Source organism: Berghia stephanieae, chromosome 1 (genome assembly GCF_034508935.2).
Source record: "Berghia stephanieae isolate SIO BIC M18660-M18661 chromosome 1, UCSD_Bste_1.3, whole genome shotgun sequence".
Lineage (NCBI taxonomy): Eukaryota > Metazoa > Mollusca > Gastropoda > Nudibranchia > Aeolidiidae > Berghia > Berghia stephanieae.
Window position 1 is genome coordinate 70320461 of NC_088360.1, and position 23716 is coordinate 70344176.

Here is a 23716-nt window from a genome sequence, read left to right on the forward strand (position 1 = left end):
CATGGCCATGACCTTTCGAAAAGTGAAAGCAAAAGGATTCAACAAGATATGAAGTGAGTAGAAAAGTGGCAGAGGACAATAGAGAATAATTTTTTATTTTTTTTTCGCGGCGGTGGTGGGGTTTGAACCTGCGACCTTATTGGTACGACAACTCCGCCTGGCAGGTGAGAGCGTGGCTCTACCGTGTGAGCTATCCACGAACACAAAAATATTCGTTTCAAACCCAAAGTCATTTCTAGATCCCTCTCTCACCCACTTCTTGAGACCGCCGATTCGTTCACCACCATCGCGAAGTAATTTTGACCAGCAGTTAAGCTTAATAGCCAATATTCTCATCACAAACATATAACATAGAAACGATTGAGACATTGAGTATGCTCCGGTGTATGGGGTGAATTTTTAATTCAGAAAAGTGAGTGGAGCAGGCACTTATGTTGGTAACAACAAGATATGAAGTGAGTAGAAAAGTGCCAGAGGACAATAGAGAATAAATTTATTCTCTATTGTCCTCTGGCACTTTTCTACTCACTTCATATCTTTTTGTTACCAACATAAGTGCCTGCTCCACTCACTTTTCTGAATTAAGCAAAAGGATTGTGTTGGCCCAAGAGTGTTGGGAGATATATCTGAAAAAGACGTTGACTAAATACAACACATATTATTTTAGCTAATGAATCTAAACAAACGCTTGCAGCGTATTCCTCATAAGTATACAGTTTTATTATACGTATTAGATACGTTTGCACTAGATAATTATTGGAACATTAAATTTAATCACGCACTTCTGTCTCAGTGAGCTTGAACAATCAAGTCAGCCCTTCACATATAAGATTCACTGCGTAAATAATTTTTTAATGATATGTCATGTTACTGATGAGCTGTTCATTAAGACTAAAGTTAAAGATTGTCTAATTGTCAATTTAGACTAAATTGAATATTTCTGGTTCTTTCATATCTGACCTTCAACGACTTCATCAACTTGTGAGAAATCTTAACATCGGGTTTGATCTCTATGATGCTCCATGACTGTTTTAACAAATTGTTGTAGACTGAAGCCATCCAAATTACTGCCAAGATTAAGAGCTTTTTTGTTTGCATGTTGCATCTCTAAACCTTTTGGAATCATGGCGTGGAGATCCAGTGGAACAAGTAACGCAAATCTCATTGACAACTTAGCAAGTGAGTACAGTATTGCTTTTTACATTGAAGTTGAAGCTGCCTCTTCTTCATTTTGAGGACTAAGTGATACGGAATTAGCCACTTGAACCATGGAGTAGGGTGGGGTCGGAAGTATTTTCGAGACCAACTTCATCAATGTTTTTCTTGTCAGGAATCACGGCATTGATGCTTTCTGGCTTATCACAAAATTCCCTAAATCATTGTCATAATTTGGGTCTTTATACCTAAATCATGATAAACAATAATTATTAAAATTGATATTGTTACTCTAGAATTTTTGTCATCACATCAATTGTGGCTTTTTTATTCTACTGTGGAGAACTTGAGAAATATTGAGTTTGACAAGGCTTTTAGTCTCAACTCTCAACAGATTTGGATGGGATCCTGCTTTTAATTTACTTCCATTGGGGGGTATATTCCCATTGCATGAAAAAAAGAAGCATTGTAATGTGGCTATCATGTTTATCTCATGACACATATTATTTTCTTCTTTTCCTTTATTCAAAAGTAAAATATTAACAGAGCTGTTGTTGGGAATTAAACCGGGAAGTTGTAAGTTATCGGGAAATATACACACACTTGCTCTCTCTCTCTCTCTCTCATTCTCTCTCTCTCTCTCTCTCTCTCTCTCTCTCTCTCTCTCTCATCTCTCTCCTCTCTCTCTCTCTCTCTCCTCTCTCTCTCTCTCTCTCTCTCTCTCTCTCTCTCTCTCTCTCTCTCTCTCTCTCTCTCTCCTCTCTTCTCTCTCTCTCTACTCTCTCATCTCTCACTCCTCTCTCTGTCTCTCTCTAACTCTCTCTCACTCCTCTCCCTCTCATCACATCCTTCATCCCTCCTCATCTCTCTCTCTCTCTCTCTCTCCTCCCCCTCTCTCCTCTCCCTCTCCTCTCCTTCTCCCTCCTCTCTCTCATCTCTCTTTTTCCCATCTCTTATCACCCCCACCCTCTCTCTCTCTCTCTCTCTCTCTCTCTCTCTCTCTCTCTCTCTCTCTCTCTCTCTCTCTCTCTCCTCTCTCTCTCTCTCCTCTCTTCTCTCTCTCTCTCTCCTCTCTCTCTCTCTCTCTCTCTCTCTCTCTCTCTCTCTCTCTCTCTCTCTCTCTCTCTCTCTCTCTCTCTCTCTCTCTCTCTCTCTCTCTCTCTCTCTCTCTCTCTCTCTCACACACACACACACACATGCACACTCGGGGAGAGAATTAGTTTTCAAATAAAAATGAAGAAAGAAATATAGGAACATCAAACGGGGAAACCATCTCCCCTTTACACACATCCATTCATGCCCCTCCCACTTCTGCTCCCTATTCATTCCCCCCCCCCCCCCCCTCCTTCTGCCCACCACCATATTTTATTCTCTTTTGTTGTCCCAATCATTTAACCCTCTCGTGTTCAGATTCTTTTTGGGGGAGTAGATAATGAATTCCCTATATGGCCATGTCAATCATGTAGATATCCTTTGATGATATAAGCCTACTCTTTGATATCTGTAGTCGCCTTTTCATTTTCTACGGTCACTCATTGCTAAACTCCGCCCAGAAACGATTTCATAGGTCCGTCCATCACCAAATTTCAAACTTTTGTTCTCGTGAGTTCTTAAGTTTTTTGACCGAAGAACGATTGGCTACTGAGCATCTTGACCCTTCAACGATTGGTCGTTCTTGCAGCTCACGTGTCAACAGCCGTCAACAATGAATTGAATCATCGTTGAGGCAGTGGAAGACGGCCATGGAATAGTTGCGTCACATCGCCACGTTGTTGAATAAATTACCAGGCAACATGGTCGATAGGTAAAAAAGCCAAATTATGTTCTAGTTATATTTGAAACAAACAAAGTATATCACTGATCTCGTCTCTTTGAGATATAAAGAATAATATAAAAATCAAGAAAATCGGCCGATAAATAAAAAAGTTGCTAAAAACAGCTAAAATAAACAAAAGCAATTTTTAAAATCAAATTTATTCGTAAAACAGTTGGTTTTCAACCGATTTTTATGAAACAAAGACCAATGTACTTCTTTTTTCAAGCTGATTTCAGCAATGTGACTTTCAAATTCCTCAGAATTATATTTTTTACTTTTAGATTTTAGCTTTTAGGCCTACTCAATAAGGTGTTATATTCCTTGCATAACAATAGCGTAATACATCGACAGGGAGAAGCGTCTTTGTTTCGGCCAGCTGGATAGATAGCCTGTGATTGGTCGAAGACTTTGAGACGCTTGATTCACAATTCTACACGAACGGACCCTGGCGGGCTATCAAAGAGGTGTAACAAATTTATTTACCGACTATTTTTCTTGGTCCTAAAATTACAAAGTAATAATTTCGCATCAGAAAAAATAACTCTGAAGTTCCTATCTCTTTATTACAATAAAATTGATACCTCGAATGACAAAATCGACCCACAAATAAGGGAGTTATAAATTATTCATAAATTTTTTAAAGTTTACAATAATTGTCTTCAAAGTCATTTTTCATCACCAAAGTCGTAATTTTTTACCGATTTTTACCAAACAAAGTGCAATGTCAATGATTTTCACCCGCAAATAAAATAGGATTTAAATCGCAATTTCTGAAACATATTTTCTTTTCTGTCGGCAAATTTATAAAAATCAAAGCTGAAAACACCCTGCGGCAGTGACAGGGCCTGTCATTTCCTTCACAACGATTGGATTTTACTTACTGAGGCCAGTCTTGACTACCCCGCCCATGAATATTTGGCCGTTGTCGGTTTTTGTCGGGTTGAATCTTAAAGAGTTAATACACCCCACAAAGCCCATATCAAATTCATACCCCTTTGTCATATTTCTCCTTTCTCACTGGCAAATGCCAAACACTTGTCACCAAATGTGTATTACCTTTTTACATAATATTTTGTAAATGTTTGTCGGGAAATCGAGACTTGAGACAAGACCAAAAGTATCAATGACTGAAATTGTTGAGATGAGAAAGAAAAAAAAAGAGAATGTTGAGAGCGTCAAGACTGGCTCAATACTAAAAGCATCGATTACCAGCTTGGTGGGGCAAAATTTGTATCGAAACTGGAAACGTCAGGATTTGTCCACACTTACTATGGAGTCACATTGAAACTCACCAGGTGCATGCAGTGATTTTAGTAGAGCCTCGATTTGCACTCATTTCTTTCATGGGTCTCGAATGTTGTCACTTTCCACTTATTCATTTGTTGTCATTGGTGATGGAAAGTGAAGAAGATCTTATTATGATTTATGAGTTTATTGAATATTTAACATTTCACACACACATGATGTAAAAGAAATGATGGACATCATCTGAGAAACAAAGAAACATAAACTACTAATGAACTTAATGTATAAACATTAACATATAAATATACCACAAATAACCCTACAATCACCCCTTTATTTATTTAATGTCTGTCGCCTAGGCCTTCTCCCATCCTCTGGCGCTAATATGGTTTCTGATTTCCCCATTGAGTTAAATGGAAGGAGGCATTTCAGTATCTCAGGTACTTTATGGGGCTGCAGGAGGATGTTTTTTATTGTGATTTCTGGTAGCTCAGGTGTGATGGGTGTGGTGAGTTCAACTGACAAATAGGCATTTGGAGGATGTTAATCAGCACTGATGAGCAAATGCTAAGGTACATCGTCGGTATTGACCAATAAGCACTAGTGCCCATTGGTCAGTACTGACCAATAGCCTGAGCCTAATTTGAAAAGAGGGACTTTGGGATAGTGTTTGACATTGTATTTTCATATTGTATAGTTCTAAATAGATAAGATTTTAAGATACGAACATAAATCAAATGTTGAGAAATAAAAGAATGAATGCACTTTCACCCTGCCTGTCTCTTTAGGCTTATAATTAGCACTGTCATTGCCATTTCACCTAGACCTGGTCTAAAGTCATTTCTTTCATCATTTTAAAAGTTAAGTTTATCTTACACATCGTCTCTATGTCCTCATTTTCTTGTAATTAGTGATCAATCTGTCAGTTTTGACTGGTGATTCCTTCTTTACAAATTCGTAGCAGAACAACAGTTGTCTCAACCATTAAACATAAAGCAAAAGCAGAAACAAAAGTTATAGAAAAAAGAAAGCCTCAGCAGTTGAATCAGCATAAACAGCCTAAATCAGTGCACAGTGCAAGAACCATTAAGCCATTGTAGGGAGCGAAAAGACGAATGGAGCTTTGAACGAAGCTAGCGGAGTCTTCCTCTCTCTCACAAATCATCAACTGATAACAACAACAAGCTAAGACCTCTGATCAAACTTTTCTCTTTTATTGTCATTCAAGTTTCATTAAATTACTGTCGTTTGTGTTTAATCATTTTGTTCTTAAGTTATTTCGAGATCCTATACCATGATTCAAGTCCCTGCACAAAATGACATATCATGGCGATGACAGGCAATAAAACTGTTCAGAGCATACAAGACAACTATATAAGTATGCCAGAGCAGTCTGGGACCCTGACGTAAATAAGAAATCAATTTCAATATGATAGAAAAGGTAAAATAAAAAAGATCAGCATATCCCATCAGAATTGATAATTTAACATATCAAAGCATACGAAACTGAGGATTTCAAATTTTAGACAACTGAAAAAGAAACAACCCCAAAAAACACAAAATTGAACATTTTCACATAATACAGACGTCAACAAAAGCCAAAAAAAAAAAAGAGGATATGATTATATTTTATCTTTTTTTTTTCCCATGAAGAAAAAGCATACAATTAACATGCAAGACAAGAAATGTAGTCTTTTAAGCTAATACATTTTTTTTAACAAAGACAGTGCTGCTTTACATCAGTAGACATTCCAAATCAATATCCTTCTCTAAGACACTATACTCACACCAAAGTCCCTTTTCCTATCCGCCATAGTCCTCTGGAATGAGCTTCCACAAGGACGGTTTTGATACAGATTTTTCTAAATTGTCAGCAGAATAAAGGAAACCAGAAGCTTTTATACGATAGATATCATGGCTTTAGCATAAAACATTGTATTGATCCACCCAACAAACATGAGTTTAGATTGTATTGAGCCAAAGAAAAGATTAGTTTAAATTGATTGTTATTAATTCTTTGCATTTTAATCTGACAGAGAATGGCATTATTAAATCCCAAAGTGTCTTGAATGCAATGAAGTCTGTAGATAGAGCCAATTTCTGCAAAGGAAATGCATATGTTGATTCTCCTCAAAGTATTGGATATGCTGTTACAATTAGTGCTCCTCACATGGTAAGTGCAATTGTTTAAAGCCCCTCTGAATTTTGATAGGATGTCTGTAGATTTTTCTCGAAAACAAGTGAAAAGAAAACCACAAGACCGGATTTTGTCAAAGGGAAATGATTAAAAAGGTGTAGCAATCAGTTGCTTAAAATTATTGCATAAAATTTTAATGTAGCTAAAGGCAGTTGTCTATGACAGATATTTTGACGTTAAATTTATTTATGTTCTGATACGGTATAAACATGAATGATCTTGAACTGGAAGCACGGCACATCATTTATCATGAAATGTTTAGAAAAATTCTTTTTTTTCTCTGCTAATTACCCAGTTTTTACTATTTAAAAAAAAATCATTTTCAATTTATGTATTAACCAATTCGAAGTATAATTGACACTTTTTCTTTATTTGTACGGAGTAACTACCACTAACTCTCCGAAAATCATACTTTGAAAATCCATTGGACGAATGGATAAACATGTGTAGCTGGTCCTCTTTTATGTTCCTGACCTAAATACGTTTTGAGGACTAGATACACACTTCCAAGAGGTTTGGAGCCAGAGGCTATATGCACCTTTTAGTGAGACAATTAACAAGAATAACAAAAGACAAAAGATCGAGGTGCCCCTTGTTTTATCATAATTTAAGTGATTTGAATTTTTTTTTTCGTTTTCAGCATGCTCATGCCTTAGAATTGTTATCAAACCATCTTGCAGAAGGAAGCAAAGCATTAGATGTCGGCTCAGGCAGTGGTTACCTTACAGCCTGTATGGCAATTATGGTAAACATACCATGTCTCCTCCTCCTCCTCCTCCCTCCTCTCCTCCTGTTCCTCCTCCTCTTTCTCTTCATCATCTTTCTTTTCATCCTCAATGATAGATAAGTTATCTTTGCATCATTTGTCTCAATGTTAATTGGCAAGTCTGAAAAATATGCCCAATCAAATCTCCTGTTTCTTTCATGTCAACAATTAATGAATGACACAGACCATTGATATCAACGTACATCATGGAAAAATAATCTGACCGAGGGTCATCATAAATGAGGATGAAAATCAAATATTTATTCTTTGCTATGTCGTACAATCTGTCCCTTGCCTTCTGCATGTCTTTGGTGCATATTTCCTCTTTTTTATTTTTTTATTTTTTATTTTAAAGAAAAAGTCTTAACCGAACATTTTGCGTTTTATTTTTGTTTTAATTTGTCGTTTTGGCAATTAAAAAAAATAACACCTGGCATGCGATATGTGGCTGATTAAATAACTGGTGGTAGGATGGGGGGGGGGGGGGGGGGGCAATAGCCTGGTGACTGGCAGTCGCTTGAAAATCCAGCTGGTCCTATTTTCCTGAGCTATTGGCAATTGGGGAGTATGACAGTATAAAAAAGTGGACATTTAAAAAAAAATTTTTGCTGTTTTGACTTCAGAATCTTGACTAGCGTCAAATTTACAATAGGTTTGATACCAAGGGAATCAAGCTAAGAAATTTGAAGTTTCTGCGTTAAAAATTGACGGTTTCTAAAAGAAAAACATAGGCCAGGGGTGGAAAGTCACCCCTAGGACTGAAATGGGGTTTAAGGGTATAATTCTGCTGTTTTCCCAAGTTGCAGCATAATTATTTAATCAAGGGTTTTTATAGAATGACATATATTATGAAAAAGAGGTCGTTTTTGTGACGAAATCAACTTAATTATTAAGTTGCTTGATGCTGAAAACACGTCAGAAGAGTAGTACGCAACCTACCTTATGTGACAATATGCTTGGCTTGGTAATTTTTCTAGTATTTTGAAATATCATCATTAAAGTTTAGAAAAATGAAGAACATTGAGGTAAACTTATTTAGTTTGTTCCCTTTATGGAAGTGTGAAGAAAAACTTCCATTTAAATTTTTTTTATTTTTTTTTTGTTGGTTAGAAAACAAGACTTTTTAAAACAAAAGTAGGCCTGATAACATTGTTGGGGTAAGAGAAACTGATTAATTAATTAAAAAAAAATTAGGTTTCTTTATAAATCTTTTATGAAAGATAATGTTGATGATATTTAACAGTATTTATCATTAATCCTAATAATAATAATTGTTGCATTTTTTTCTTTTTTTTTTGTATTCAGATGTTGATTGGGTAAATTTTTGGTGGTTCTCGATGTTTTGATTTGAGATCTCTGTTGTAGTCTTTTTTTCTTCTTCTCCTTCTTCTACTTTTAAATTAGTAGATTGTTTGCTTGTATATGTACAAGTTGCATCAGCAGAACAACAAATCACTGCATTTTTTGACCGCATACTTTGTCATTTCTGGCATAATTTAACTTTTTAGATTATTTTTATGGCATAATTTCACTTTTTTGAGACATTTTTATGGCATAATTGGGGGGGGGGGGGGGGAATGATTTTTTCCTGGAGGGACAGTACAATAAAGGCCGGATTAATTAAACTGCAGACATTATTTGTTTTTTTTTGTTTTTAAAAAAACAGGTTGGAAGTAGTGGGAAAGCCATCGGCATTGACCACATTCCTGATTTGGTGGAAGGATCAAAGGTAAACATCAATAAAGATCCTTTGACTGCAAACTTGCTCCAGTCTGGCCATCTGAAACTTGTTGTTGGGGATGGGCGACAGGGATTCTCAGAGGAAGGACCTTATGATGCCATTCATGTTGGGGCTGCTGCACCCAATCTTCCTGAAGCGGTATTTTATCTTTTAGCCCATTTTTATAATGAAAATATAGAAATAATAATTCACATTTAAATTGGGTATTTTCACAAGTCTGGACTATGTTTACACAAGAATGTGAATTTATTCTTCCCAGAAGACTATATATTTGGAATTATATTTTCATCTGTTAAGTATATTTTTACTAGCACGCTCATACTCATTAGATCCGTTAACTGCCTGTGGGCATATACTTATTTGTGACAATTGTATACAAGATAATTATGAAACAAATTGTGAATTTATCATAATTTTACTTTCTTTTATTTGTATTAAGCACTATAAGCGTGTTTGTCACAACTTTATGTAGCATCAGCAAATTTTTAATGCAATTTTTGTAAACTTAATAAAAAGTCAAATTTTTGGTCATTTTCTCAATATTTTTTTTTTCTCTTTTTTTTTTCTTGCCATAATATAAAGCTGGTGAATCAGCTGAAACCAGGTGGTCGATTGATTATCCCAGTTGGGCCACAAGGAGAAAATCAAAGTTTATTACAGGTAACTCAGATTTGCCTTTTATTCCGATTTTATGAGAATTGCCCAAATTTTAAAACTTGTTTTTGGATGAAATTCCGCTTTTTCTAATTTTATTGTTCAATTCTGATTTTTAGCTTTTGTTTTGTCAGTAGTGTGATTTTTAGCGAGAATTGTCCTCTAGTTCTTTATTTCAATGCTTTTTGTTGGTTATTAACTGACCATATATCACAAACTTCTGTTTAGGTCCTTTCTCATTTAATTGTATTGAGACATATTTTTAATTTTGACTGTGCTAAGATCTCATCACTGTCTTCTTTTTTTTATTATCATTTATATAAAACAAGGAGATAATATTATAGCAAGAAAAAGCATTTCTTTATATAACACTGTAACAATGATACCAAAATAAAATTTGGTTTACGAATAAGTTGATAAGAATATAGGATGCAAGACAATTGAGAGTGTTAAATTCAGATTTTCGTCCAAGTTCTGATTTGTCTTAGTTGAATTCTGATATGTTTTTTGTTTTTCAATACTATCTTAGAGTTATGGACACAACACTTATTTCCTGGACTATGACTTTTTAGAGATTTGTGAATGTCTTGTTGGTGTTTTTTTTTCAATAACCTTAGTGAGAAAATGTCTGCAATTAATTTTTCTCTTATATCAACTTTTCCCATCATCCTTTCAAATGGAGATCTTAGGCCTCTAAATCATTGCTCAGACCTTTCTTGTTTAGGTCAGATAATTCATCCTTAAAATATTCTTGAATTTTCAAACATATTATAACGCCCCTCTACTCTTTGTCCTAGTAAATAAACCAGCAAAAAATAATGCATATTGATTGCTAACCTTCACCTCGCACCGAACTGAATAACTTGTTACGCCACTTAAATAATATTTAAAAAGGGGAGTAATACGCAACAGAGTGATTTTTGTTGTTGTTGTTGTTGAGACTTTAAATTAAACTAAAATTTACTTCTAATCTCGACTTACTTGAAAATTATATTTACTCTTCTGATATTTTCATATTTAATGACTTTAACGATGATTTTAAAGGTAATTGTACCACTGGGCTGTTATAATTCAGTTTTGAAAAATTTTATTGAATATTTCATAACCTCGGAGATAGGTCAGGCTCATCCCTCTGAAAATCCAATAAAACATTAAAAAACTGCATAATATTAAAATTTGTTGGGTTTTTGTTGTTGTTTGTTTTAAAAAAAATTTTTTTAAGAAATGAAGTTTCAAACATCTAAAGAGGCTGAAGCACCAGCAAAAAGAAGCCTTACTTTCAAAGAGAAGGAGCTTGGAAAAGTTAACTAAATATTTTATTGGTGAACTGAAAGTCCAAAATTTTCAACACAGTTGTTTCAGAAGCTGAAGTATCAGTCGAATTAAAGTGCAGTTGAAGCAAATGTAGTACTCAAAACTTAATTTCTGGAAATTCTTTTTTTTTAAGAGGTGTAGCAAATTCTGACTGGGATTGAGATCTAACTCTTAGACATAATTGACTTGTATAAGGTGGCCAACTGTCCAAGTCTGTTACTTTAGACAGGTCCCGTTTGTTGCTGATTTATAAAAGTTGGACTGAATTTGGATATTAGTCATCAGAATGATCTGCATCTATACACAGGGTGTTAAATAAAACTCAGTTCCTGACATTTCAAAATGTTGAAAACTTTAAAACACCAATTATGCCTCTTTTATTTACACTTAATGATGAGAAGAATTTTTAGTTTCCTATAAAATCAAGATTGAGCATTAAATAGGGTTTCTTATTGCACGGGGGATTCTTTATATGAAATACATTATTCGCATTATTGGAATCGCAAATTTATTCTGTTGCATCTCTGTATTATAAAGGTCGATAAACAAGCTGATGGCTCAGTGATAAAGAAACACCTGATGGGAGTGATTTACGTGCCCCTGACCAGCAAGGACAAGCAATGGCCAAGGTGGAGATGAGTGGGTACTTGTTAAAGGCCCCTTTTTTTATTTTGTTCATTACAATGCAATACATTTTTGTCACATTTTCATTTTCCAACACTTTTCATAACAATTTCATTGTTCCAAACTGATCCCTCTATTCTATGTGAGTATGAGTTTCATGGATTTCTTGTAACATCTCATGAATTCCACCTCCTCTTAAAATATGGAACAAATATACAAAATTGAATGAGTCACAGGTAATGAAAAGAGCCTCTTACAAATGTAAATTTACAAGTTCTCCTATCTTTTTTATTTATCCCATCATGATTCATCTTATCTTAAACACCATGTCAATGTCACATTTCTCTCACTCAAATTGTCATTATTACCACATGCTGAAGCATTATAACTATTGCTATTTGCATGATAGTCTTGGTTAATACAATGCTAAACTTATGGTGCCAACGACATCCCTTGCATCGTTGAGAAGTTGATTGAGAATGACAAATCCCATTTTCATTCTCACAACCCCCGCCCCTTCCACCATCCATCTTTTTTCCTAACTAGTAAGAAGCCCGCAATTTCGCGGGGAAAAAACTATTTTCATTCGATATTGTACTTACCATCATTTAATGAGGGCAGATTGGTAAACAACGTTGTCTGTGTAACTTGGTACATCCTCTGTTGATTTTTCTGTGTGGCCCAACATTAAGTGTAAGCCACTATAGCCTCTGACCCGTGACACAGCAACATACAGTTGTCCGTGTGTGAAAACAGGTTGTGGTAAGAAAATCAACTGCTAAAATAAACCTGAAGTAGCAGACATGAGCAGAGTTGAAAGACGATCCTGGGATCGATAACTTACCTTACATTACAGTACTCTGGTGATCATGTTTGGTGTCATTTTTATGCACCTCCACTGGAGGTGTACAAAAACGCACCGTTTTTATGCACCTCCGTTGGCAGTGCTGGTTGATTAATGAAAATGTTGCTGCTTGAAGCTCGAAGGAAAAAATAACGATAAGTTTTGAATTGTAAGCCTCAATTTAATAGACGAATACATACTGTGTTTCTGATTTCCCCTTTATCAACAAAACACGACGAATAAGACACTAATGACGAATGAGAGATGTGTAGTGTGAATGGCGTAGATAAGGTAAATAGACATAAACAATGATGGGACAGGAAGTTTTTGAAAAACAAAAGAAGAAGAAAAAAAAACCCCCAATAAAATGACAAAGACACGGTAAACAAATAAACTGATGATAATGATAAAATATTATGAAATGATAACAATCGACGTTTACATATAAATGCACGACGATAACACATTGAATGGTACCGATGTTGTTTTTAAAAAAAATATTATAATAATAATAATAATAATAACAGCAACAACAACAACAACAACAATAATAATAATAATAATAATGATAATAACGATAATGATAATAGTAATATAATAATAATAATATAATAATAATAATAATAATAATAATAGATTAATTTAAGGTTTTAGATATATGTCCAGTAACTATAACAACAAAAATGATGTCTTTTTCAATAAAGTAAACTTTTTTTTTTAAATGTCAACAATGGGATTGAACCCAGTACTTTCAAGGTTAGAGTCTGACAGCTTATCCACTGCGCTACGGAGCCACCTGACTGTTCATAACATTTAATAAGGTCTTTCTAAAACCTTATATTTTACCTTCAATGCAACTTCTATTTTCTGGTTTTAAATTTCGATTTTTTAGATTATTATCATTATTTTTTAATTTATTACCAAAGAAATTAAACCTGGGTATTATCCACCCGAAATCATTACACTGAAAGCATCATAGGGGCAATAATAATACTTGATGTCATAAATAGATGAAAACTGTTGAAAACTTAGTGTAGATCTGAATTCCGTAAAGTAATTAAGTGAATACATTATTTCGAATGCAACGATTTGCGTAAAAACGCCAAACTGACAACTTTTTACAGTATCCAGATTGGCTGTTTTTGAGAGTGTTAGTGTCGTTGGTACGTATTTTATGATATCTGTTTGACTCAACGAACTTTCAAACTGACTTTAAATTATAAAAGGAAATCAAGTTATCTGTTTATCTATCTGTAAAAAATACATTTCTAATTTTCAAATCTTTCAGTAGAGTTGTGCGCCGTATCATTTTTTTTATTGACTCAAATAAGCACAATGTTCTCCCCAAGGCTATATTTTTTAAAGAAAGGATGTCCAATCCTATCCTATCATAGTTTCCCAACACAGAATTCAAACGAAACAATATCTGAATTATTACGATATTAATGATACAGACATGTGTGTTTGTGTGCAACCATCTCTAATTAGTGCTTATTGTCTGCCTCACCCCTGTTACCATTCTCAGTCATCCTGTGCCTACCCGCTCCTTTTTAAATAAGAATAGTCCCTGAATGAAAGAGCTCACATTATGCGAGATGGGAAGGAGAGAAGGGTGTGAGCAAAATAATCATTAACAGTTTTATCCACTAGTCAATCCCCGGACCTTCAGAACCCTTGTCTCAAATACTTACCATTCATTTTATGTCATTCTTTTAAGTACCAAGAAACTGTATTGCACTGCTGTAATTGTTTGTTTTTTTTGTGTATTCTTTTGTTTTATTTTGTATTTTTAATAAGCTTTTATGTAGATTTTTAATTAATTGGAGCTTTCAAATTTTATTTTCTTAGTTTATTGCTCTGTCTAATGCATGTTGATCTAGATTGAAGCAGATCAGTAAGAGCCCCAGGAACAGGTCGGGACATGCTGGGAAATGTGTCATGGTTAAAACTGATAGAATTGTTAAACAGACTAGATAAAATCTTGAAGGATGAAAGTCATCCTTTTCTCTATCATTAAAAAAAACAAAACACACAAAACAAATATGTTATAGCCACTACAAAGAAAATTATATCTCTGTAGTTGATCTTGGATTCTTTTCTGTTAAAATGGAAAACAATACAGACTTATACTCGTCTCAATGAGAGAAAATGTCAATCTACAACAATTCAAGTACACAAGGCAATTCTACTTGAATTTAAAAAAAAAAAGATTTAGATACTTTGCTCAATGAAATTGTTTGATTTAATCTTAGATATTTATTTGGTTATCAGGTGACAAACAGAGCCTATTTTTGTATGAAAGTGTGAAATGGTTTAATACTTTAGAATTATGTGCTTACTATATCGTGTAATATCCGCTAAATGTGCTCAAAGCACTTTACAAGTCGTTATTGCAATTTATTGATTATGCTAGTCAAAGGCAATGCTGTTACTGGACAGTTACTCATTTCACATGTTAGTATGATGAAAATGGAGATAAAGTCTTTTCCTACAACTCTGCTTGACAACATCTATAGTGGAGCTCAACCCAGGACTCGCACTTACTAATAGACCATAAAACAACCCTGATTTATATCATCTCATACTTATAACAAACAGGTTGTCAACAGTCTCTCTATTTTTTTTTCCAGGCCCCGTCAAGAATTTTGATCCTGGTCCAAGAATTTAGAAAGGATGTGATGTGAATTTTTCAGTGAACACAGACTACCCTTTTCATTACAATAACTTAAATATGATGTGACAGCCACTCTTTTTTATTCTTTGGTATCAGCATTTGAATGAAAATAAGCTATCAGGAATACATATTCTCGTGATCAAATAAGATGTGTTGACCTAACTTTCCATGTTTGTTACTTTTGTTACACGTTATGACTTCAGTTAAATGAGAAATCTGTGATACTAGGATGATTTATAGAATCAACTTTTGACATGATTTCTTTGTTATGAATATATGTTGAAAGAAGGACATGTTGATACTTGATTGATCATGCTAGCTTGTTTTATGTGGTCTATTTTGTAAGCTTTTCCATTGACTTCAAACAATAAGAAGAAAAAATGACAGCATACATAACTCGAATACGCCACTAACCAAAGAAATAGCATCATTTGCTGTATCTTAGAAATTAAATACTTGAAAGACATCAGTGATAAGTCCTGTGTAAATTACTTTGGTATTATTATTATTGTTATTACAATATTATATTAAAATATGTCATTTTATAGTCAATTGTTTTCAATGGGAATTCTCAGCTAATGAAATAGATAATCTAATATTTTATCAAACAGTTCAAAAGCTTTTGCCAAGTGAAATCATATTTTTTGTCCTCCGCCAATATAGTAGAAATGTCTTGATCTAGACTGAACACTTGCTAGACCCAAATCCCAACAAGAAGTAATAACATCCCAAGGACTTCAATTTTAAAATCTATCATCCGTTGTGCCAAAAAAGTAAGTTTCTACACAGCACAGAGAAGGATGATTAATCTGAACATTTATTGACAGCCCTTGATTTCTGTTATGTAGTGTGAATGATGGTACAGCTCACAGATTCCATGAGATAAAATTGCCACTGAATAATAAATTACGCCATATCAGCTAAGTAATTGAAGACACTGTGCAAGAAATTGTAGTTTCTGTAAGACTTATTCTGTAACCTAACTTATCGAGTTAAGAGTATTTGGAGCCTGATTTCTTTTAATTTTGCCGATATATTTACCTTTTATCTTTGTTATTTTTTTCACATTGGGAAATTCCATCCAGAAATACATTTTTTGGATATGATCTAAAACTGCAACTTAAATTTAGGATTTCACCAAAAACATCCAATAAAGATTGGTAACGTTTAAGCATTACCAAAGAGATTAAATGTTGTTTTTTTCTTCAGAAGTTCACATGTTATTTTATTACAGTGAAAACAGAATTATTCAATTAAAAATGGTTGATGTGCTACAGTCTTTTTAGAAGTTGGCTGAATTATCTGAAAGTGCAAGAATACTTTGTTAGTGATAATGATTTAATAGTCCTTCAAACCATTAAGCTCATGAAGTAGGTTTAATTTCTGTTTCTTCAGAGTTAGAAAGACAAAAACAAATACTTGCTAACCTTTGAATAGGACGATGGTATGTCACAAAGTAATACCCATCAAATCTAACTTACTCAGCTACCTTAAAAGTTTAAAACTGATACAGGTATCTTTATCTCAGTGCTCTACCAGTTGAGCTTTCGGTATTAAACAAGGTAGTGGTAGCAAAAATCTTAGGCTCATCAGAGAACTCATTTTTCTCTATGGCTTTTTATTTACCGATAACGACAATGTCTTGAAAAATCTTGACAAAACAAGGTACTTGCTAATTAAAGGGTATTTATTTGAGTGTGAATTATGAAAAGAAAATCCCTTTCCATCAATTTCATTTTCAGCACAATTGCTTTTTCACATCACCTCAGCGGGTGGTTGGATGGGAGCATCACCCTTGAATCATATACCTATGATGTTCGCATGGGTGTACGATCCGATAGTGATGTCGTTTCTTCTTCTCTTTACTAGCCTATCCTGCTTCTTTGGTTTGTGATTGTATTTTTGACAGGGGATATTTTTTTTTTCTGTAAATCTTCTGCCTGTTTGTTCTTGGTTATTTATAATTTAGCTTATATCTTTAGGTTATGATTTTGATTTACATTTGTACTATTTTTGTTAGATTGCTTGTTTTTTTGTTTCAGCTGTCTCTCATATAACCTCATTTGTGTTGGAAGAGACCTAAAGCAACAAACAAACAAACAAAACATCACCTCACGATGTATTTACAGAATTTACAGCATCTGTGAATATATTTATTGCTGTAATGTTAATGCAGTTCTCTTTTTCAGGAAACTTGCACCTGTATATCTTCATTCTGTTGTCATTTATGTTGTGTATACCTGCCATAAAATGTTACACACTTGCTTACCTTCTTTATAATTACGAAATACTACTAAATTATCTTTTTAATTTTTATTTTTTTTAATATCTCCAGATGCAATTGTTAGATATTAAAAATGTGTATTGTGTGAGCACTAGAGGTATATTGTTAGATATTAATACAATGCATTATTATTAGCATTTGAGCATATCCTGTTTGATGAAAATCCTGCACCTGTATCTGGATGGAATTTTTTAATTGACTCAGTCCAGATATAAGCTCTTTCTCATGGATGACATTCTGTACCTGTTAATCTCTGTTGTCAATGTTTTCCTTGGCACCACAGATGAACTCTGATCTAAAATCTTTTACTATCCTTTGTGTTTTTTTGTTTGTTTTGTTTTTTCTTGGCTCTGATTTTGGCAGTTTTATGGACGAGCAGGCTATACCTTATTATAAATGGTTTTGATGAAGTTACTTGGACACATTTATTTATAGATGTGGTCTTGTGGTATGACACTCGCTTTGGAGTGGAAGGTCCTGGGTTCGAGCCTCGCTTGGCGCACAGTTGAGTCCTTGGAAAAGGCTCTTTATTCTCATTCTCTCAATTAACTCGGGTGTAAAATGAGTACCTAGCTGTTAACAGCATTGTCTCTGAAAAAATTGTAATATTGCCTAACAGATGTCATGTCTCGTTCTAAATTTTCCGTGTTGTTGTTAACTAGAGACCCTTTGTAAAGTGCTTTGAGCACATTAAGTGGACATTGCACTATATAAAGCTCAAGCTTTTTATTTACAGATCATTCATTGATTTTTAAAGTATCATGAACCACTGAGTATTGAATGAAACTTGGCGTCAGAGATTTTTTTTAAAATTAAGAGAAAGTGAACATTTGAGCTTTGAAAAATGATGTGGTAGCCTGCTTGACTTTAAAACCTTCCATTTGAAGCGATGCCCATAGTGGGCAGGGAGGTACTTAATGTGTCTTTTATCCCCTTATATCTGTTTTCCAACTTGATTTCTGTCTTTGTCTTGGAATGAGATAACTTGGGTTTTGTCCTGGCCTTGTCCGGATTCCCTGGCTGAGAGGGAAACAGTCAAATGTATAGTTAGTTTTGGGAGATGATATTTTTTTTTCCTTGTAAATCATCTCTCTGTTATGCACTGCATAATGTTTTGTTGTTTACATATTATATATGATTTGTAAACATTTGAGTGTAGGTATTCCTCTTAGTGGGGACCTGTGCTTGTGTCTGGATGAGACTTTTAGGTAACCTCAAACTATGAAGTGTGTTCTTGGAATCTACAGCTGTTTCCTATTTGAACCAATTCCCCTTTGTCTTACCTTTTCTTGGGTGCTCTAATTGTAATTCTAGAACTTTTTTTTACTAACCCATTTTCTTCCTTTATACTGGCGCTGATATGACCTTAATGTGTTGCGAGCGCCGTAAAACCTTTAAAAACAAACAAAACATAAAACATGAACGATGCAAGCTTCAATAACATGGAAGTTAATTATCAAAACCAAGATTTCAGTAATACTTTTCGCTGCACTTAAGATCTTGTCTGTTCTTTTATGTTATACATTTTTGTTTACCATGACGCATATGTGCACATAGAAAAGAAGGTAAACAGCCTTGACATCAGATTCTTTTTGCATTTTTTTTTTGTCAAAAGAACATCAGGCCTTTACGCTATAAGTGGCAATGGTACCATTTAAAAAAACTTTGAACTTCATTTATGATATATACTGAGCTTTGAAATATCTCGAATCGCTTAAAGGTCAAGCCATTATTATGCAAAATATGATATAATCAATTAATTATTGACACATATTTCAGTCACCAGCTTATCAGTCAAAAGTTTTGCACCCAATAATTTTATAATAAGTAATGACTTAGATTATGGTCTGTAATTTGATCTCTGTAAATACAATCAATATTCGTATATTATGTTTGGTAATACCTCCCATGTTTTGAATACTATTTTTTGTTGATGTTTCTTCCCTCTTATGCTTGAATACTAAAGTATACAATGAATAAATGCATTTGCTTTCAAACTTTTAGTTTATTAAATCTATTGGTATTAACTGAGGTGATATGGGACCTATCATGTCAAACGCAATAGTATTATGGTAGTGTGGTCCTGCCACTTTAAATTGTTTTTAATCTTAACCGAAAAATATAGAGTTTAATTAAATTACTTTATTTTGAGGAAAGTCATTTTTATTTCTTAAAGTTTCCAATTTTTAACATTTTCTCTTTCGTCTTCTTCTTCTTCTTCTTCTTCTTCTTCTTCTTCTTCTTCTTCTTCTTCTTCTTCTTCTTCTTCTTTCTTCTTCTTCTCTTTCTTCTTCCTTCTTCTTTCTTCTTCTTCTTCTTCTTCTTCTTCTTCTTCTTCTTCTTCTTCTTTCTTCTTTTTCTTCTTCTTCTTTTCTTCTTCTTCTTCTTCTTCTTCTTCTTCTTCTTCTTCTTCTTCTTCTTCTTCTTCTTCTTCTTCTTTCTTCTTCTTCTTCTCTTCTCTTCTTTCTTCTTCTTCTTCTTCTCTTTTTCTTCTTCTTCTTTCTTCTTCTTCTTCTTCTTCTTCTTCTTCTTCTTCTTCTTCTTCTCTTCTTCTTCTTCTTTCTTCTTTCTTCTTTCTTTCTTCTTCCTTCTTTTCTTCTCTTCTTCTTCTTCTTCTTCTTCTTCTTCTTCTTTCTTCTTCTTCTTCTTCTTCTTCTTCTTCATTATTATTTTTTATTATTATTATTCTGGATGGGGTTCCCCAACCTCCTGTAATGGGCAGGGAGGTACTTGTTTTGTCTTCTGTCCCCCTAGATCTGTTTTCAACTTGCGTTCTGTCTTTGTCTTGGAATGAGATTACTTGGTTTTGTCCAGGCCCTGGCCGTATACCCAATCTGGGAGGGAGACAGTCAAATGTATAGTTAGAGTTTTGGGAGATGATATTTTTTTCCTTGTAAATCATCCCTCTGTTCTGTCCTGTATTATGTTTTGTTTACGTATTATATATGATTTGTATACATTCGAGTGTATTCCTCTTAGTAGAGACCTGTGCTTGTGTCTGGGTGAGACATTTAGGTGATCTCTGTAAGTACTTTGATAGTGTGCTCTTGGAATCTACATCTGTTTCCTATTTGAACCAATTCCCCCTTTGTCTTACCTTTTCTGGGTGGGGTTCCTTACCTCCCATAGTGGGCAGTGAGGTACTTATTGTGTCTTCTACCCACCTATATCTTTTTCCACCATGCTTTCTATCTTTGTCTTGGAATGAGATTACTTGGTTTTGTCCAGGCCCTGGCCGGAAACCCTGGCTGGGAGGGAAACAGTAAAATGTTTAGTTAGAGTTTTGGGAGATGATATTTTTTTCCTTGTAAACAATCTCTCTGTTGTGCATTGTATTATGTTTAGTTTACATATTATATTATATGATTTGTAAACATTTGAGTGTATTCCTCTTAGTTCGGACCTGTGCTTGTGTCTGGATGAGACCTTTAGTGATCTCAAACTAAGTACTTTGATAGTGTGCTCTAGGAATCTATATATGTTCCCTATTTGAACCAATTCCCCCTTGTCTCACCTTTTCTTTTGTGCTTTAATTGTAATTCTAGAACTTTTGACTATCCCATGTTCTTCCTTTTTACTGGCGCTGATATGACCTTAATGTGTTGCAAGTGCCGTAAAACCCTTAAAAAAAAAAAAAAACAGTTGTGGCGAAATTATTTACACGTTGTAAACGGAAAGCACCCGGTCCGGACAACATACACGGTCTCATATTAAAATACTCCCACAACCAACTGGCGATGCCTTTCACACAAATATTCCAACGTTCCATCGATGAACAGTCTGTACCAGTGCTATGGAAAACGTCCGTGATCGTGCCAGTACCGAAGAAGCGCTGCCCGGTGTTGTTCAACGACTACCGACCGGTTGCCCTGACATCAATTGTGATGAAATGCTTGGAAAAAAATAATAAAATGCGAGCTTCTTTAGACAGTATACGACTCGAAAATACTGAATAAACACCAACTCGCATACCAGCATTCACTCAGCGTGGAAGATGCGTTACTGACCGTAATTAACGGAGTGGGGAAATATCTCGACAAGAAGTCTTCAAATCTGGCGAGGATTCTATAATATGTAGACTTCTCATCAGCTTTTAACGCGACGAACACTGCCATGCTGTTGACCAAACTACGTGCCATAGATATACCAGACTACCTGATTGGTTGGTTCAGGAGTTTTCTAACACAGAGACCACAGTGGGTAAAGATGAATGAGCATGTCAGGTGGGGTTCCTACCTCCCATAGTGGGCAGGGAGGTACTTGCTGTGTCTTCTATACCCCTGTGCCTGTTTTCCAACATGCTTTCAGTCTTTGTCTTGGAATGAGATTACTTGGTTTTATCCTGGCCCTGGCTAGAGTCCTAGCTGGGAGGGAAACAGTCAAATGCATAGTTATTGTTTTGGGAGATGATATTTTTTTTCTTGTAAATCATCTCTCTGTTATGTATTATTAAATGTGTTATTTTGAATGTATATAATAATGCAAGCATTTGAGTGTATTCCTCTTTGTTGGATCTTGTGCTTGTATCGGGATGAGACATAGGTGATCTCAAACTAAGTACATGCTCCCATAGTGGGCAGGGAGGTACTTGCTGTGTCTTCTATCCCTCTGTACCTGTTTTTCAATTGCTTTCTGTCTTTGTTTTGGAATGAGATTACTTGGTTTTGTCCTGACCCTGGCCGGAGTCCTTGGCTGGGAGGGAAACAGTCGAATGTATAGTTATTGTTTTGGGAGATTATATTTTTTTTCTTGTAAATCATCTTGGCTGGGAGGGAAACAGTCGAATGTATAGTTATTGTTTTGGGAGATGATATTTATTTTCTTGTAAATCATCTATCTGTTATGTATTGTTATTTTTTTATTTTTAACATGATTTGTAACCATTTGAGTGTATTCCTCTTAGTGGGATCCTGTGCTGGTGTCTGGGTGAAACTTTTAGGTGACCTCAAACGAAGTACTTTGATGGTGTGCTCTTGGAATCTACATGTTTCCTATTTGAACCAATTCCCCTTTGTCATATCTTTTCTTGTGTGCTTTAATATAATTCTAGAACTTTTTACTATCCCATTTTCTTCCTTTTTACTAGCGCTGATATGACCTTAATGTGTTGCAAGCGCCGTAAAACCCTTAAAAACAAACAAACAAAACTAAGTACATTGGTGGTATGCTCTTGGAATCTAAATCTGATCCCTATTTGTTCCCATTTTCCTTTGTCTTACTTTCTCTTGGGTGCTTTAATTGTAATTCTGAAACTTTTTACTTTCCCATTTTCTTCCTTTTTACTGGCGCTGATATAACCTAAATGTGTTGCAAGCGCCGTAAAACCCTTAAAAACAATCAAATAAACTTCTTTAAATAAATTATGTGAAAGAGCGTCTATGTATGTGTGTGTGTGTGTGTGTGTGTGTGTGTGTGTGTGTGTGTGTGTGTGTGTCCGTGTTTGTTTTTGTGTGTGTCATGGGATTGAGTGAGTGAGTGAGTGTAAGAGAGGTAGAGAGAGGAGAGAGAGAGAGAGAGAGAGAGAGAGAGAGAGAGAGAGAGAGAGAGAGAGAGAGAGAGAGAGAGAGAACAAGGGGAAATTGTTCAATGGTGTGTTTATGTGCATGCGTGTGTGTCCGTACATGCACTCGTGTTATTATGAAATAAGAGAGTATGATTAGGACTCAAAATATATTTAGAGTATATATAGTAATAGTATTAATATGTGTAGCTAAGTTTCATATGGGAGAAACAAAATTGACGTAACTCGGCTCCTTAATGATAGTATGCGCTTGGCTAAGAAGCTCATAACATTGCCATGCGGAAGTATAACGGACCAACACACAAAACTGTGTGTATCCATGAACGTTTATAGTCGGGTTAATACAGTTCAGTGAGTATTACTCATAAACACGGATGGCAAAAAACAATAACAAAGACCTGAGTGACGTCATCTTCGTACTATCTATAGTTGTTTATGGCCGACCGCTTTTTATGAATGATTCTCACTGAATTCTAGGGGTCGGACTTTGGGCGTTCGGGATTGCATGTGGTTTTGTGTATAGATAGTATGCAGATGACGTCACTCAGGCCTTTGTTATTGTTTTTGCCATCCGCGTTTGTGAGTTGTTCTCACTAAACTGTATTAACTAGACTATAAAAGTTCATGGTTACACAGAGTTTGTGTGTTGGTCCGTTATACTTCCGGATGGCAATGTTGTGAACTCCTTGGCCAAGCGCATTCTATCTATAGGTGCGTTGTGTCCTGCTGGCGGGTGTTTTGAGCATTTTGGACAAACTAACATACTAACATTATCGATAGTTATTCCTCACATACAGAAAAGATAAACAAGAAGGAAAAGAGCGATAGGGAGAGAGAGAGAGAGAGAGAGAGAGAGAGAGAGAGAGAGAGAGAGAGGGGGG

The 23716-nt window shown here is 34.9% G+C and overlaps 1 protein-coding gene across 6 annotated transcripts; it reads left to right on the forward strand.

Moving 5' to 3' along the window:
- LOC144980790 (protein-L-isoaspartate(D-aspartate) O-methyltransferase-like) lies at positions 1-19311 on the forward strand. Of its 6 annotated transcripts, none has more exons than XR_013646959.1 (9): positions 18-53; positions 987-1179; positions 6253-6389; positions 7054-7158; positions 8846-9058; positions 9503-9580; positions 11426-11517; positions 14987-16789; positions 17137-19311. XR_013646959.1 is itself a non-coding variant. In XM_078928602.1 (8 exons), exons 2-8 carry the CDS (start codon positions 1023-1025, stop codon positions 15003-15005), a joined length of 801 nt encoding a protein of 266 aa, XP_078784728.1. In that variant the 5' UTR covers positions 1-53; positions 987-1022; the 3' UTR covers positions 15006-19311. The 6 variants fall into 6 exon arrangements, 3 of the variants coding, with proteins under 3 accessions (XP_078784728.1, XP_078784741.1, XP_078784750.1); XR_013646966.1 differs by having other exon boundaries at positions 20-53; positions 11426-11527; XR_013646960.1 differs by having other exon boundaries at positions 25-164.
- The last annotated feature ends 4405 nt before the right edge of the window (positions 19312-23716 follow it).